The sequence below is a fragment of the Solea solea genome, chromosome 6 (assembly GCF_958295425.1).
Source record: "Solea solea chromosome 6, fSolSol10.1, whole genome shotgun sequence".
NCBI lineage: Eukaryota > Metazoa > Chordata > Actinopteri > Pleuronectiformes > Soleidae > Solea > Solea solea.
In genome coordinates, this window is record NC_081139.1 from 20,610,152 (window position 1) to 20,625,914 (window position 15,763).

At 41.2% G+C, this 15,763-nt stretch overlaps 3 protein-coding genes across 3 annotated transcripts; 1 reads left to right on the forward strand and 2 right to left on the reverse strand.

Moving 5' to 3' along the window:
• The first annotated feature begins 44 nt into the window (after positions 1 to 44).
• ruvbl1 (RuvB-like AAA ATPase 1) lies at positions 45 to 6,222 on the forward strand. Its single transcript, XM_058632436.1, has 11 exons — positions 45 to 533; positions 1,477 to 1,563; positions 1,654 to 1,786; positions 3,187 to 3,338; positions 3,707 to 3,796; positions 4,471 to 4,620; positions 4,713 to 4,776; positions 5,104 to 5,302; positions 5,426 to 5,528; positions 5,614 to 5,705; positions 5,864 to 6,222. The coding sequence occupies exons 1-11, from the start codon at positions 393 to 395 to the stop codon at positions 6,021 to 6,023; spliced, it is 1,371 nt and encodes a 456-aa protein (XP_058488419.1). The 5' UTR covers positions 45 to 392; the 3' UTR covers positions 6,024 to 6,222.
• Positions 6,223 to 6,313: 91 nt separating this feature from the next.
• mustn1a (musculoskeletal, embryonic nuclear protein 1a) lies at positions 6,314 to 9,729 on the reverse strand. The gene is made up of 3 exons (XM_058632480.1): positions 8,592 to 9,729; positions 8,351 to 8,480; positions 6,314 to 8,055 (listed from the first exon to the last, which is right to left on the reverse strand). Exons 1-3 carry the CDS (start codon positions 8,598 to 8,600, stop codon positions 7,958 to 7,960), a joined length of 237 nt encoding a protein of 78 aa, XP_058488463.1. The 5' UTR covers positions 8,601 to 9,729; the 3' UTR covers positions 6,314 to 7,957.
• A 142-nt stretch (positions 9,730 to 9,871) lies between these two features.
• Positions 9,872 to 15,400, reverse strand: rft1 (RFT1 homolog). Its single transcript, XM_058632399.1, has 10 exons — positions 15,154 to 15,400; positions 14,960 to 15,045; positions 13,789 to 13,911; positions 13,087 to 13,378; positions 12,867 to 13,001; positions 12,500 to 12,760; positions 12,257 to 12,401; positions 12,064 to 12,169; positions 11,727 to 11,976; positions 9,872 to 10,331 (listed from the first exon to the last, which is right to left on the reverse strand). The coding sequence occupies exons 1-10, from the start codon at positions 15,214 to 15,216 to the stop codon at positions 10,167 to 10,169; spliced, it is 1,626 nt and encodes a 541-aa protein (XP_058488382.1). The 5' UTR covers positions 15,217 to 15,400; the 3' UTR covers positions 9,872 to 10,166.
• Between the last annotated feature and the right edge of the window lie 363 nt (positions 15,401 to 15,763).

A 15,763-nucleotide genomic window follows, 5' to 3' on the forward strand; every position in this document is an offset into this window, starting at 1 on the left:
TAAGTGGGCGGAGCATCCGCTTATCCCTTTTCCATAGTAACCCACATGGAAACCGATTTCCCTTGATGTTCAAAGGAGGAAACTGTCCAGAGACTTTGAGAGAAGTTGCGTACTTTACTCACTGTGGACATACATAAATAGTCATTGTTCCGATATCGGCAAATTATTGGACTTTATAAACAACTAAAACAACTGGCAAAGACTGATAAACAGTAGAGGGCAGCAAAACGCCGTTGTTAGGTCTAGTCTGCCAAAGCCAACACTTTAGAAGAAGATCCCGCAGTGTTTTGAGTTTCGGCGCCGGTTACGGCGGTAAGGAATTACCTGAAGCGTATACTTTTGTATCTACCTGAACATCGGTTTGCAGCTCGTGCATCAAATATATCTCAACAATGAAAATCGAGGAGGTAAAAAGCACCACGAAGACACAGAGGATTGCCTCCCACAGTCATGTAAAAGGACTCGGGCTAGACGAGGCCGGGAATGCTAAGCAGAGCGCATGTGGTCTAGTCGGCCAGGAGGCTGCGAGAGAGGTAAAAAAATCATGTTTCACTGCACCTGCGCTATTACTGGTATTGTTATCACGTTTAGGATAAATGTCTCATATATATCATAAGTGTTTATGAGGAACGTGTTGTCCACTGTAGGCGGTACACTCAGCTAGCTTAGTTAGCATAGTGGTGTCGCTGTTTCATACGGATGTTAAAGGGAAAGTCCATCATCACAAGTAATTCATTATTGTTTTTCACTCTAATAAACATCATATTTGTAACATTTTAACCAGACTGTATAATGACAGCATGTACGAACACATGAAATGACCTGGAAGTAATAGCGTTGAGGGTTGAAAAACAATTTATAAATGTACCATAGCGAGAATTTTCAAAACAAATACAAAAAATGTACAATGTTTTTTGTTTTTTTATTTTGTCGTTGGTCTTTATATTTGAGGCCAACCTCAAAATAAAACACAATTCTAAACCTAGCACGAGTGTGTTACCTCCATTGTTGTTTGTTTTCGGTTTCCATGGGTGAACCTGACCCGGAAGTACACTGATCTACATGCGAGCTCCCAAAAGCAAATCCTTTTTGTTCTGGCATTTAATATATTTGCATTACATTATTCTTTTCTTACATTTATTTATTTATTTATCTAAAAAAAATATATAAACGAATGCAAACATTTAACCAATTTTTGAATAAGCTGTCTTCCAGATAAAGGAGGCACACAAAGCCTGTAAATATAAAACAATATTTTAATTCATTAATCTATCTACAGATTGTAGATCTGCACAATTTGAATTGTGTTAGTTTAGGCACAATCATGACTACATTTGTAGTAGACAGATGTAGACTATAGCATGTTTGTTTGTGCTTCACAGTAATCTAACACATACATGGTTAATAATGAACAATAAAGGTTTAAAAATATGCTTTGAAGTCACTTCAATGTATATTGTTTGTGTCGCTGTCTAGGCTTGTGGCATCATTGTCGAGCTCATTCGCTCGAAGAAGATGGCAGGCAGGGCAGTGTTATTGGCAGGGCCACCTGGTACAGGGAAGGTAAGTTTTCAGCATACATTTAGTAGGAGACTCTTGATGTTGCAGAGTATCTTCCCCCTAAAACCCCTTGTTTACCTCTCCTTCATTTAGACGGCCCTTGCCTTGGCAGTAGCACAGGAGCTGGGAAACAAGGTGCCTTTCTGCCCGATGGTCGGCAGTGAGGTCTACTCATCTGAAATTAAAAAAACAGAAGTACTGATGGAAAATTTCAGGAGGGCCATTGGTGAGTTAAATAGTTAGCTTTGTATCAAACTTTGGTTCGTAATACCCACACAAATCACAGTGACTTAGGTTGATGTGTTTTGGAAGGCTCTAACCTGTTGTGATATTGATAATAAGCTAAGCATGAATTCAATTTTCACATTTCTTAGAGCCTGTTCAGACCTGTTGATAACATCTGTTCTGAGTTATCTGATCATGCCCAGATCAGAGTACAGGTTTTGGAGAGGGTTTGAAGATGCACATGCCTCTCAGCTGACATTTTGACCTACAGTTTTTTGGGGGTTTTTACACTTCTCATTGCCCATACATTGCTTTACTAATCTCTTGTTGCTCTCTCTACTCTGTCACTTGCACAGACACACTCGCAAGATGTTGACATCAGACATATCTTTACATTCATACAATCAGCATAATTTTATTCTCGCGAAAAGACATAACAGGACTGTGTATTTTTACTTAAAGGTGTGGTAAAGCTACATCCGATGTCATGTGATCATAGGAGACACATGCCAGGTTTTAAACAGTCTTGCTTAGGGCTACTTGCAGGGCTGTTTATGCAATTGGGTCACTGAGGACACTTTAGATATTAATACCAGGTCTGGACAGGGTCTTAGTCAACAACACAGAACCAAAGTAGCAGCAAGAGGGGCAAAAGTCACATCCATATATCTTGATGAAGAGTGTTGGCAGAAACAGCAGGAATTATAGCAAGCAACAACACAGAAAAATTCAAAACCAAGCTAACTCCCTCCCTTCAGCATTTGTTTAAGCACCAAAACTGTCGATTTGAAAAACAAATTTGCTGAACTGAGCCTTTTTGGTTCTTGAGGTACAGTAACACACTGAATTAATTTAGTCCTATGCTTTATTTGATGTAAATGGCTAAATGTGATTCCAGCTCAGTTTTCCACTGAGGATTCACATGGCATCATTCTTATGAGCTGAAAGTCAACATTCTACAGTGGATTTTAGAAGGAAGGAAGGCTTTAGAGGGGAAAAAGGCATTTGTCTGAGTGGTGATGGCACCTGTCGCAGGGGAGGAAATGGAGCTTAGGCAGAGGGAGAGCTGGTCGTCAGCACCTTCGCTCCTCCCCTAGAACAAGATCCACTGGAGGAGTGGGCTTTATTTGAAGGTTGTCATCAACTTGTCGACAGACAGTCCCTGCTGTCTGACCCGCACCACTAAGGACCTTCCACCTGTGTGCTGCTCGTACTCGGATAGAATGTGATCATGTTACACAGTAATGATGCCCAGTAATTTCATGGGCACGCGCACACGTGTCTCTCTCTGTGTAATAAACGCATTGTTCAGCAGTCAGAGGGATGTGGCGGGTTAGTTGATACAGGAATATAAAGGCCTGATGTGTTTGTGTGTGTGTGACTGATGTCGCCTGCCTTCAGGACTGCGTATCAAAGAGACCAAGGAGGTGTATGAAGGGGAGGTAACAGAGCTGACCCCCTGTGAGACTGAGAATCCCATGGGAGGCTACGGCAAAACCATCAGCCACGTCATCATCGGTCTCAAGACGGCCAAAGGCACAAAGCAGCTCAAGGTCAGATTGGGAGCTACATTATGCTTTATCCACTTTATTTTGAACTCGACCTACTGCCATTTAATACTATACTTTTATCAGTGTTGTCTGTATTGTTTTTTATCAGGTATTTAAAAAATAGTCTCTTTGCTGTGTAATTTTTTAAACTTAACTTAAAATTATTCAAGAAAACAACTATAGATACATCAGTAAACTCCTCTGTCTTGCAACAACTGTTTTTTGCAACAACAACATCCTAAATCAGTGTCATCACCAAAATCTCTTCCTTGGCTCATAACCTACATCCTTCACTTTTTGAGTTATGCTGCTCACAAACAGACTATCGACGTAACGAGTGTGCGTTAAAATCTCTTGTCTTGTTTCTTTAGCTGGATCCTAGTATTTATGAGAGTCTTCAAAAGGAGCGTGTGGAAGTGGGAGACGTCATCTACATTGAAGCAAACAGTGGAGCTGTCAAGGTATCATCATATCACTATCGTGTGTCCCTGCTTTGATTGGCCTGTCAAAGATTGTAATTCACCTGATTGTTTTATTTCACAGATTAAATATTGAAAGTTCAAACTTAAAAAGAGAATCCTGTGTAGGCCAAGGTTGAGTGATTTTTGTCTTGCCTGTCCTCTTCTGTCCTTCATGGTTATGTACTTTCATCTCCCTCTGTTCTGCTTGAAAGCTCAGCTGCATTTCTGCTGTTCACTGGAATGAGTCTGTCTCTCATTCCTGCAGCTCTCCGCTCTTCATCTATCTCACCATCTCCTATAGTGCCTCTTTTCCAGCAGCGGTGCTTGTGGCCTGTGTTGACAGGCTCTGATGACGGTTCCTTTAATCGGTACAGGTGGGCTGAGGGCGCAGGTCGGCTCTTGTCAGAGGCCGAAGAGAACGGGCTGGGCGACACATTTGTTGCTGTTGACAGCATCTCATGACCTGCCTCCTCAAACCCTTTCATCTCTCAGCCTGCTCTCTCTGTTGGGCCTGGCACTAGGTTCAATCATACACCTGCTCGGCCTCCTCTCGTGTACTGTCTTTGTTTCTCTGTCGTCCAGAGACACTCACTTCAGTCAAACCAGTGGGTGGTTAATTAATTAGTTTGCTTTTTTGCAAAAATGATTCACATTCTTTGCTATTGTACTTGCAGAGACAAGGTCGCTGTGACACATTTGCAACAGAGTTTGACCTGGAGGCAGAAGAGTACGTCCCACTGCCCAAAGGTGATGTCCACAAAAAGAAGGAGATCGTGCAAGATGTCACGTTGCATGACCTGGATATTGCAAATGCCAGACCCCAAGTACGTTACTGCTAATGTTCTTCAGTCTTACCGAGTTTATCCCTTTTATATTTTTAAAACTAATCAATCATCAATTCATGATTCAATCCTAGGGAGGACAGGACATTCTTTCCATGATGGGACAACTGATGAAACCAAAAAAGACAGAAATCACAGGTAGGAAATGATTTACAGCTACTACCTTCTGTTAAATGCCTCATTCCCACTGGTCAAAAAAACTAATTAATCCTGGGTTTAAAAAGGATTTTGACCAGTGGGAATGTGTTTGACATTCTTACACACACATTTATAACATCACACTTAATAAGCAGGATACAGGATTGAAAAAAACATAGGGCTAACGACCACTGAACTGAATGTGTTCAGTTCATGTGACTTAAATTATCCTAGTTATATTTGCAAATTGTAGTGTGAAAGAGTCTCATGCCAGAAGTTGTTTTTCAATTTTCAGTCAGTCCTTATTTAATCCTTGGTCTTTTGTAGATAAACTCCGAGCTGAGATTAACAAGGTGGTGAATCGCTACATCGACCAGGGCGTAGCTGAGCTTGTACCCGGTGTGCTGTTCGTGGACGAGGTGCACATGCTCGACATCGAATGCTTCACCTACCTTCACCGAGCACTCGAGAGCTCCATCGCGCCCATCGTCGTATTCGCGTCCAACAGGGGAAACTGTTTAATTAGGTGAGAGGTGTTAAAATTTGTTTTCTAGAGCAAGAAGCACAATCCTAAAAAGGAAACAGACCAGAGACATTTTCCTGCTAAGATAAAGATTTGTAGATGTAACTCTTACCTGTCGTTCACCAGGGGGACGGAGGACATCAGCTCTCCACATGGGATTCCTCTGGACCTGCTGGACAGAGTCATGATAATCCGCACCATGCTCTACACACCGCAGGAGATGAAGCAGGTGAGTCTGACAGTCAAAGTGTCTCCACGTGTGATGAGAGACAGCGAGCGAGGCATGACTCACTGACGTGCCTGTGATTTTGTAGATCATCAAGATCCGTGCTCAGACTGAGGGGATCAATATCAGCGAAGAAGCCTTGTCACACCTGGCAGAGATCGGCACAAAGACCACCCTCAGGTAAAGACTGTCACTGAATGTCAGGGACATCTGAGCAGCTTTACATTAAGTGTTCCAGGTTTATTTGATCACATGACACCACACTGTGGATCAGTGATTTAAAAAAATGAGTCATTTTTATCTGCATCTTTATAAACTGGTGACCTGTTTGTTTGCAGATATGCTGTGCAGCTGCTGACACCGGCCAATCTGCTGGGCCGTGTTCAAGGAAAAGAGAGCGTGGAGAGAGAGCAGGTCGAGGAAATCAACGAGCTGTTCTACGACGCCAAGTCCTCGGCTAAAATCCTGCAAGATCAACATCATAAGTTTATGAAGTAAAACTGGAGTTCTTTCTTTCACAGAATATAGTGTCACCAGGGCGTGTTACATCGTTCACTTCAATCCTCTGCGTTTTTCCCATCGTCACTTTCACCATCGCTCATTTTGTTCTCCTGCAGCAATTACTTTAGTTTTGTTTTATTCATTCCGTTTGTTAATGGAAATAACTTTTTGAATAAAAGTGGAAAAAAAAAAACAATTTGACTTGAGTTATCTTTAATATTTTCTCTACATTTCTTTCTTTAAAAACACAGCGGATGTTATTTCACATATTCAAATGTTCAAATTACTTGACAGCAAAAGTTTTTTATTAGAAACAAACTTAAGCTACAGGATGCAGGCTATAATCAAATTTTGGCAAGAGAAAAAACACATTTAACCACATTGGCCCTTTACTGCCATTTCAGCAGGTAAAATAATTAACAAACTATAATCTGTCAAACATAATACTTTTTAAATCAGAAACACCCATTCAGTCACTCAGCAGTATTGCCTATAATCACTGCATTTTACAGTTTATACTGGCCCTTAATCCAATAGAACTGAATGAAATTAAGTAATTTTAAGAAAAACAACCTGACTGTCAGCCACATGGTGTGGTGGTGTAGTGGTTAGCACTCTTTCCTTTGCAGCAAGAAGACCCAGTTTTGTGACCTAGTTGGAAAAAGGGTCTTTCTGCATGTAATTATGTTCTCGTGTGTGTGCGTGGGTTTTCTCCCACAGTCCAAACAAACATGCAGATTTGGGGATCAAGCAAATTAAACACTCTAAGTTGACTGTGAATGGTTGTCGCTGGAACTAGCACCAGCGACCCTCATGTGGAGGATAAAGCAGTAGAAGATGAATGAATTAATCAAACTGTCTAAGGATAAGGGTCGTTGAACCAGACGTTCATTTTTGCAAGTAAGAAACTGAACTGCTTGCATTAGCCCTTTACAGTTGAAATCAAATAATTTGGTTGGACAAATTGCATTTTAGTCACAAAGTAGGTGTTGACATCACAGCAAGTCATTTAAATTGCAATAGCCCTCAAAGGTCCAGTGTGTAACATTTGGGAGGGTTTACTGACAGAAATAGACTAAACTACCAATAAGAATTGTTTTAAGCATATAATCACAGGCCTTGCTTTATTGAGGCTGCCACCTCATGTTACCATGTTTCTACAGTTTTATTACTTTGAAGTAGAAGCTTCCAACGTAAATAAAAAGAACTGCTGGCTATCTAACATGACAACGACTGAATAACACTTTTAAACATCTGGATCTATGTGAACCTCATCAGCTAATGGATGACTCAAAGCTCTCTTTGAAGCTGCTCAGGCCACTATAACAAAGAAAGGGCTGAGCAGAGAAGTCCCGTTGTTGCATTCTGCCGTTTCACCATTAGATGTCACCAATTCTTACACACTAACTTTAACAGGCAAATAAATGGGTAAAAAGGACTGAGTGGGCTAAAATCTGTCTAAATTAACCTCTTAATGGAATCAAGTCAGATGGTCATTAGTTATAATGAGCATTTACATGTATTTCAACAAGTGAATGAGTCATGATCATTCAAATAAAAGACCTCATGACTTAAATCAAGAAATCAAGTCATTAACTTGCATCATTAAACAGTAGATAAATGCCAGTGAAAGGAAACCACAACAGAGACTAAATTAAACAAATTATCTATTTGAGATACCATTTATGTAAATAGAAATGTATTAGGAACCTGTATATCTGTTCACTATAATACTATAAATGCAACTACGTGCTACAATTAAACTTAGTGCAAAAACACAAGCAAAACTTGGATGAACAGGACAACGCCACAAAAAAAATATAAAGGTGGCTTTTTATGCTGATTTCTTTTTTTAAATGGATGGATATTCAGCTGGAAAACAACTGCAACCAAACCCCTAAAGTGTTGTCCAGTCATGGTCGGGAGGTCTGCTACTTTCTGACTGGACGACCTGAGCGTGTGTTGAGCGCGGTCTCTGCTCCAGACTTAGCTCGACTGAACACAGACGGAGCAACTTTACCCGTTTTCTCTGCAAAAGGAGGAAAAGAGAGCGAGAAGTAACTATCACAAGTGTGGTATGCTCTTCATAAACACATGCACTGATTTCCCCTCATCCGAGTGGGTGAAACAGAGAGAGAGAGGGGAATCTCCCATCATTACAACCCCCCCTCTCTGTATATGGAGTGGAAACTTCAGCATCATGGGAAATGCTGCATACACACCCACTGACTGAATCTGATTTAATAATCTAAAAAATGCATTTCTTTCCATCTCCTCAGTGTAATATTGTGTGTGGGTGTGGGTGTGTGTGTGCGTGCGCTTACCACACTCCTCCATGACTTCAAAGGTCTTGCTCTTTGGTGGCCCACCAGTGCCCAGTTTGCCCTTTGTTTCAGTCAGATCCTCTTCACTCACTTCAGGACGCTGCATGTGTTCACCTTCTTCCTGTCCTGGCTGGAGATCAGGCACAGGAAAGGCACAAGTCAAACAACATTAAAGAGGAGCAACCTCCTGCCCACCCATTTCTGGCATGCACCATTTTGGAAACTCAAAAAGTGCACTCACTTGAGACATTGTGGTTCAGTAGGTGAAAATATCCTCCTCCTCTGTCAACTGCTGGTCTGCTTCTCCTGTGCGTTCACCTCAACACACTCACAAATTACACAACCGAGCAAGATTCTCTAGTGGTCAATAAATGTGTTTCAAAGACAAACACATGACGTAATGAGTGTGCGGGCTCCTCCTCTTCTGTCTCTGCCTCTGGATGTTCTCATGGTCTGCCATCTTCTCTGCTGCTTCAGTAAAAACTGATGAGCTCACTGCTACAACTGGTGGCAATACGTTCCCCCAAGATAATACTCTGTGCTCTACCTCTCTCAACCAACACTGGTAACGAGTGGGCGAAGAAATGTGGACTCAAGGTCAAGGGTTATGACTTTTACTTCCTGGAGGAACTTTATGGCATGTTTCTAGAAGAGCATAAAGAACAGAGAATCACACTGCATTCCCAGGATTTCCGGCTCTTTTTTTTTTTTACATAATTAGGGACAGCAGTGATAAGTAAAGAGGAAAAGTCCACCCAGCAACATGTCAACAATTGGGTCACTCTCATACTATTCAGGCACTAAGAGAGAACAAGTAAAAGACACAAACTGTAACAAGAACCTAGTGTGTATTCACACTTGAACGTACAAAAGTCTAAGTAGACAGACCTTAAGCTTATGAAATGAAGACTCTTTCTGCACCGACAACATAAACAATCAGGTGCTGGTTATCAGTGGTCACAAGAACAAAAATGTCAATATCAAAAGTCAAAAAACAACTTGATTTGATTTTATTTATGAGTGAATAACGTTTTCCTCTTGTGGCTTCCTCAGCCCAAAGTATGTTTAGGTGAGATTAACAGCCGATCATGTGACCAATCACAAAATCAATACTTCAGTACTTCATTATACTTCAGAATCAATTTTTTTTTAAATTACTAAAGTGAACCTCACAAATGTTCTTTCACTCATGAACCAAATCAAGTCATCATTTCAATGTGCAGTGGTTTTTGGCTTTTGATCAACATGAGATCAGACACAAAGTGCATCACTAGTGAAATCCTTCAAAAACAGATTCTTATGAAGAAAATACAACTCTATAAACCCCCAAATGTATCTGCTTTAAAAATGTCCATTATTTACACATTTTTTTATTTATTTACTGTGATATTAAATCTAAAATAGACCAAATATCAATTGGGACCTTCCAAAAAGAGAAAGACAAATATTGCAAAAGCTGTCTTTTGGTCATTTTACACAACAGAATTTCATATATGTTGATTATAACACCACAAATATGAATAGAAATGACCTAATTTTATTTGTGTTAAACAACCTGGCCCAGTAACAAAGTCATTTTCATCTTTAAATGCATTCTTCAGTTTTTTCACCCATAATTACATCCTGAAACGGATCATGGCATCATTACCGATGCAGGAATGTTACAGTAAAAACATCACACACACACACACAAAACAAACACACAGAGGTCAAGTTTCAAAATGTTGTTCCCTCGTTGCTTTCACACAGACCGTAACCATCATTTAGTAGCATTTTAGCTACTGATTGTGCATTTTTCTTCCATTTTTGGTCAAATTTATGTGTGTTTTTTTCCATACTGAGGCAACAGCCGAGTCCTCACAAACTGTATGAGCCTCGTCTCTGTGAGGAGAACAACTACGAGCACACCAAGTAGACTCACTGCTCCCACGCCAATATGGACCAGCCTCAGTAACCAGCCGCTGTCACAGCAGAAAACACTCTGAAAATTGAATAACAATAGAACGTGAACACGGATTACAACGATAATATCAATCTGCTGTGCTTCATTAAACATCTCTGGATTAGGTTTTACAGGACAATCAGAATTAAATACAAATACTGGGATTTTTCAACCTGGGCTTTATGTTTACTTGTGGGTGTGTCATTAAAATAGTGCTGACATTAACTTTAAGAATGGGTCCAGATGATTGGTTCAGTCGGCTGCCACAACATTGCCACAATGTAATCCTGTGGGGCAACTGCAACATTTACATTATGTCCACTAAAAGTGCTGGTCTTCACCAATACATTGCTGAAATTGGCTTTGTAAGAGTCTGACATCATTACTGAAGCACTGCAGTCAATTAACTCTCGCCCAAGGCTTGCTCTGAATTGCCATGAGGCTTGAGAGATGTTGCAGGGTATATGTAGCTGACAGGGACAACAATATGATATTGATGGCTGCCCCGATTTGTTTGAGCTGGACTACACCGTTGACAAGCTCACACCAGATCATTCGCCACTGCAAGGATGTGAAGTTCTGGAAAATATGTGGTCAAAGGTGGAACCTGTTGATGCCTGATACTGGTGGTTGTGTCCTTCAACAATGCCTAGACAGTATTTAACGCTGTATTCTGCTTCAGAGCGGGATCTGAGTGAGAGCTGAGTGACACTAGTGCTTCTGTAATGTTGTCTCTTTTGTAATGTTGTCTCTTTAAGACTCTTACAATAACAATTTGAACCATTTATTGGTGAAAACAAGCACTTATAGTTGACACGATGTAGATATAGAGTGTAGCAGTTGCCCCAGGAGCAACCTCTTAGTGGCCCAGCCACACAGAAACACTGAGACAAACACGTTTAACTGCCCCTCAAAGATTACTACATAGATTCCTATAGTAGTACTGACCGTTAATGCAGCACTGATAGGTTTGACAGCACTGATAGTTCTTTTGCATTCTATTAAATGCATTTTGAGAAGTGCCTGGGTCAAATATGACAAACATTTCAAAGAGAAACAGCTGGTAATTGCTAATATTAAATACTCTTAATTGACTCCAGCCACATCCAGTGTACTCCTTGTGCCGTTCCCAAGCCTGGATACACAGGAGGGTTGTGTCAGGAATGAAAGTATCTGCCAAATCAAATATGTGAATTATTTGCTGTGGTGACCCCCAGAGATGGAGAAGCTAGACAAGCAAAAAAACAAACATACAAAGCATTTGTATAATATTTGAACAGCCATGTTGTGGTCACTGTCGTCATGTTGCAGCTGCTGGTCGAACCAATCTACTGGATTCTAAGTATCTGTGAGTACCTTTAACTGACATAACCCACATTTGTAAACAGAGAACTCAGTTGTTGTTAAGAATAAGGAGGAATGTCTGTCTTGTACCTCTGAAACTGCTGTGATGACTCCACTGACAGCAAGGGCCAGTAGGAGGAGCGGGGAGGGCCGGAGGCCTCGCAGTGGTTTCCACGCAGTGAACTGGAAGTAGCGGTGTATGTAAAGCAGGCTGTGGACGATGCGCAGGCCCATGTTGAGGCAGTTTGCAAGTATGAAGCCGACACCACCAGCCCACCACGTCAGCACGTAGGACAAGACGAGGAAGGACACAGACAGAGCCAACATCACCAGATTGTAGCTGAGGACAAAACAAAATAAAAAAGTGTTAACTGACATTAACCATCATATGACGTGTGACAACATTTACATATTTTTACTTCCTTACTTGTCAACCTCTCTTTGGCTCATGGCAGCAAACACAAAACACTCGGTTACACCGTTTACAGCGAGGAGGACGACGTAGCAGCTGTAGCATCGCAGCAACATGGGACCTTTGAAAAATAAATTATTATATGTCTGACAAAACAGATTCTTATATGTCATGAGTCTTCATCTTGGCGTCACCACAGCTCACTCACCTGCTCCACTGCTCAGCAGAGAGCCGCCGTAAATGTCCAGAGCCAAGTGAGAGAAGGCGTAGCCAAACACTGTGATGATCAGACCGATCACTAAAACCAGTTTTAGCAGGCACTCCAGGACATCTGCTGCTATAGCAACATCTTCCTGCCGTCATGAAAGGAAGTAAAATCAGCGTCTAGCTTTCAAATAAAACATTCATGAAGCAGTGTGTGCTTTGTTTTTGTTTTTTTAAATATTTAAACCTGTTTCTGTTTTTTGACATCATGTCCTCTCTCCAGCACTTTGGCAAAGAAGATGTAGAAGCTTTCCTCGATGGGCAAGAAGATGAAGCGCGCCACCATGGAGCCCAGGTTGTTGACGATGTCATAAATGCCCTGGTCTCCAAAGCTGAGGACGTTCAGGAAGGTCATGATGTAACGCTCACCCTCTGTCAGGATCTGCTTCAGAAAGGACTGTTTGAAGAAGCTCCACGTGAGCCGAGCTAGAGTCCAGTCAACCAGTGGCTGCAAAAACAGATGATGATTCACAGTTTTTATGACAAACATCTCAAATTCATCAGGTTTCATTTGTGGATATTCTGTGTGTGTGTGTGTGTGACAGCTCGACTACCTCTCCATCCACTCTACAGGGTAAGAGCTCCCCAACATGGTGCACAGGAAAACTCTTCTTGTAAGCTTGTTCAGAGCCCAGGAAACGAATAAAGTAAGCAGCATAACACAGCACCAGGACTCCTGTGTACACCAACTAAGAAGAGATTAAAGTGATTAATTACAGTAGGAAAGAGATATTTACAGATATAATGACAGAGAGACTTCAGCTGATTTCTTACATGAGCAGCAGAGAAGATGTAGAGGCCCCATTCACGAGCGGACACCACCAGCACCACAGTTATACTGCACTTTGCGATCATAGCTAAACTCTCAGCGACCACCTTCAGGCGGACAAACATGTGAGCTTGAGCCAGGACCCAGAGAGGCTCAGCCAGGAGCTCCTGCACTCCAGACAAGCCAAACAACACCACAGCAGGGCCATAGTACGGGACAGTCTGAGGATCTGGGATCTCCAAGAGCCACAGCCACACACACACCAGCAGAGCCGCCCATAACACACCGAGAGGCAGCCTGACAGGTGAAGACATGCAGGTAAATATTACACAGGACTGGGGCTGGGTACCAAACTCTGTACTTTCAATGTGATTGTGCCAGTCTAACAGGCCAAAAACTATTTTCTATCATGAGCACTTGAACACTGTAAAGAACTGCCTTGTGTCAAATTATTGAATTATGTGTTTACTCTTTTTTCCCCACATTGTTCCTAGTATTAGATTTTTTTTTATATTCAAGTTATATCTATATTTTATAATCTTCCTTCTTCTTAACTAGATTGCCTTTACAATTATTTAGCACAAATGGAACTCTGTTTCTGACAATCAATCCTTTCTTGGCGCAACATCATACATGTGAGTGGTACCCAACCTGACACAAGACCCATGAACATCGTTAAATGAAGTTCTGTTGTGAATTCAACTCACGTCAGCCACAGCAGGTTGATAACTTGTCTCCAGCTGTGGTTTGTCCCAGATCCCCCACTCAGACACGCTCTGCGGAAAGCCTCTCTGGACAAAAACACCAATGTGGTGTAGAGTAGTGTAAGCCTGCACAACACACACACAAATTAAATGGTTAATCATTGATGATGGACAATAAATTCAGTTCAATTAATTTTATTACAGACATAAAGTCCAGTAAAAGAGAAAGAAAAGGGAAAAAACTAAAACAAAACATAAAACATAAAAGAGTAAAGAGTTAAAGAGTATATAAATATAAATAACTATACTTATAGACAACTACGTTGACAACCAGCTCACCAGTGTAAGAAATAATAACTTATGATAGTGAACTGACTATCTTTGGTTATTGGTCATGTTGAGTTTTAGAAAACTGCATTCTATGGACCAAACAACTAATCAAGAAAATAAGCAAGAGATCAAGTAATGGACCCTTTGCACAGTACACAATATGACATGTTTTAGTGGGACAGGAACCGGATGACATTAATACTGCTCAGTTCATGTAAGTTAGAACAGTGTGACAGAGAAGCAGCATGTACCTGAGGAAGCCAAATGGAACACAGCCATCATTAATGTGGTCATTTGCACCTGTAGTTTCCAATGCGGTCAGCAATCAATTTCTCCATGGTCAAACTATCAGACGCTGAATTTTAACGGACTCCTTACCAAAGCCTTTACAGTAAAAAGCCTGTGAACCAATAAATCAAGCTGATTTGTAAGGATATCAATATCCGCTTTTCAAAATTAAACCATAGAGAACTGTATCTCTGTTTGAGTGCACGTTTGAAGCACATCTTTGAATGGGAAAAATAATGAAAATCCTCACCGCTATAAGTTTCAGAGACCAAACAAAGTGTAGTTTGACAGTTAGTCAAACTACTTTTTGGCACTTTTTAATCAAAACTATTTGCAACTTTGAGACGCAATGAAAACAAAAATGTCCATACTACTACTCCATAGACTACTATGATACTGGAAATCTGACATTTTTACTTTTTAGAGATATTTTAAGTTAAATATCACACATTAGCAAAATGTCCATAAGTTCTCACCAGGACTGACAAATATGGACCACTGGAAAATACTCATTAGTTGCAGTCCTGGCTGCCATCACAACATCTGCCATCTTTACCTGACATTAACGACACCAATCAGCTCTTTGGACACAAACCGCAGTGTGAATGCGTTCAGCAAAAAGGTGAGCACACGAAACATCACCTGAAACAAAAAAAGACACAAGCAAAAGTCAGTCAAGTCAAAACTATGACAGAGTAGCGTGGTAGTTTACCCGTCTGTCTTTCTGTCTGACTGTGTGTGTCCACGTACCTGTAACAGCACATTGTAGGACGCTAGTGTGGACGCGCTCTTCAGCACATCCTCGGAGCTCATTGTGGACTTCCTCCTCTCACCCACTATGAGTTTACATCAAGCGAGAAACTGAACAGCAACCCGCTGCTTTCTACAGAGGAAAACCATTACACAGACACGCTGTGATACAAGTGTAAAGGCAACAACTGTCTGACAGCAGTGAAAGCGGATAGCACTTCCGTACACAACGTTACGGCTGCACTTTACGCGCTGACGTCATAGAGCGTTGCGTCCAAACGTGTTGTCGCTAGAGGGCGATATAATCCTTCTAATAATCTAAACCAGTCACCAAACCGGTAGTACCATGGCCGTACCATTTTGTAATACTGCCGTATTGTAGTACTACCATATTGTACTACCATAAATAGTAGTACTACCAAGACATTATATTAGAGCTACCTGTAGTACTCCGGTCCGGACTCCATTTCCATAAATCATTGATAACTGCCACGTTTTGAGGGAGCATTTATATTTCAACGGGCGCAACTCCTCCAGTCTTTACGGTACGAGAAGGCCAGGAAATGTAGATATTACACACGCTGTAAATTACCATGTGTTAACTCGTCGA

Coding starts and splice junctions, on each gene's coding strand:
- rft1 (XM_058632399.1), bottom strand. CDS start 15,216: ATGAGCTCCGAGGATGTGCTGAAGAGCGCGTCCACACTAGCGTCCTAC. Junction 13,379..13,788: donor ATCAACCTGCTGTGGCTGAC/GTGAGTTGAATT, acceptor TTCACCTGTCAG/GCTGCCTCTCGGTGTGTTAT. Junction 13,002..13,086: donor ACATCTTCTCTGCTGCTCAT/GTAAGAAATCAG, acceptor ATCTCTTCTTAG/TTGGTGTACACAGGAGTCCT.
- ruvbl1 (XM_058632436.1), top strand. CDS start 393: ATGAAAATCGAGGAGGTAAAAAGCACCACGAAGACACAGAGGATTGCC. Junction 1,787..3,186: donor AAATTTCAGGAGGGCCATTG/GTGAGTTAAATA, acceptor GCCTGCCTTCAG/GACTGCGTATCAAAGAGACC. Junction 5,529..5,613: donor CACCGCAGGAGATGAAGCAG/GTGAGTCTGACA, acceptor GTGATTTTGTAG/ATCATCAAGATCCGTGCTCA.
- mustn1a (XM_058632480.1), bottom strand. Junction 8,056..8,350: donor TGAAGTCATGGAGGAGTGTG/GTAAGCGCACGC, acceptor CTCCTTTTGCAG/AGAAAACGGGTAAAGTTGCT.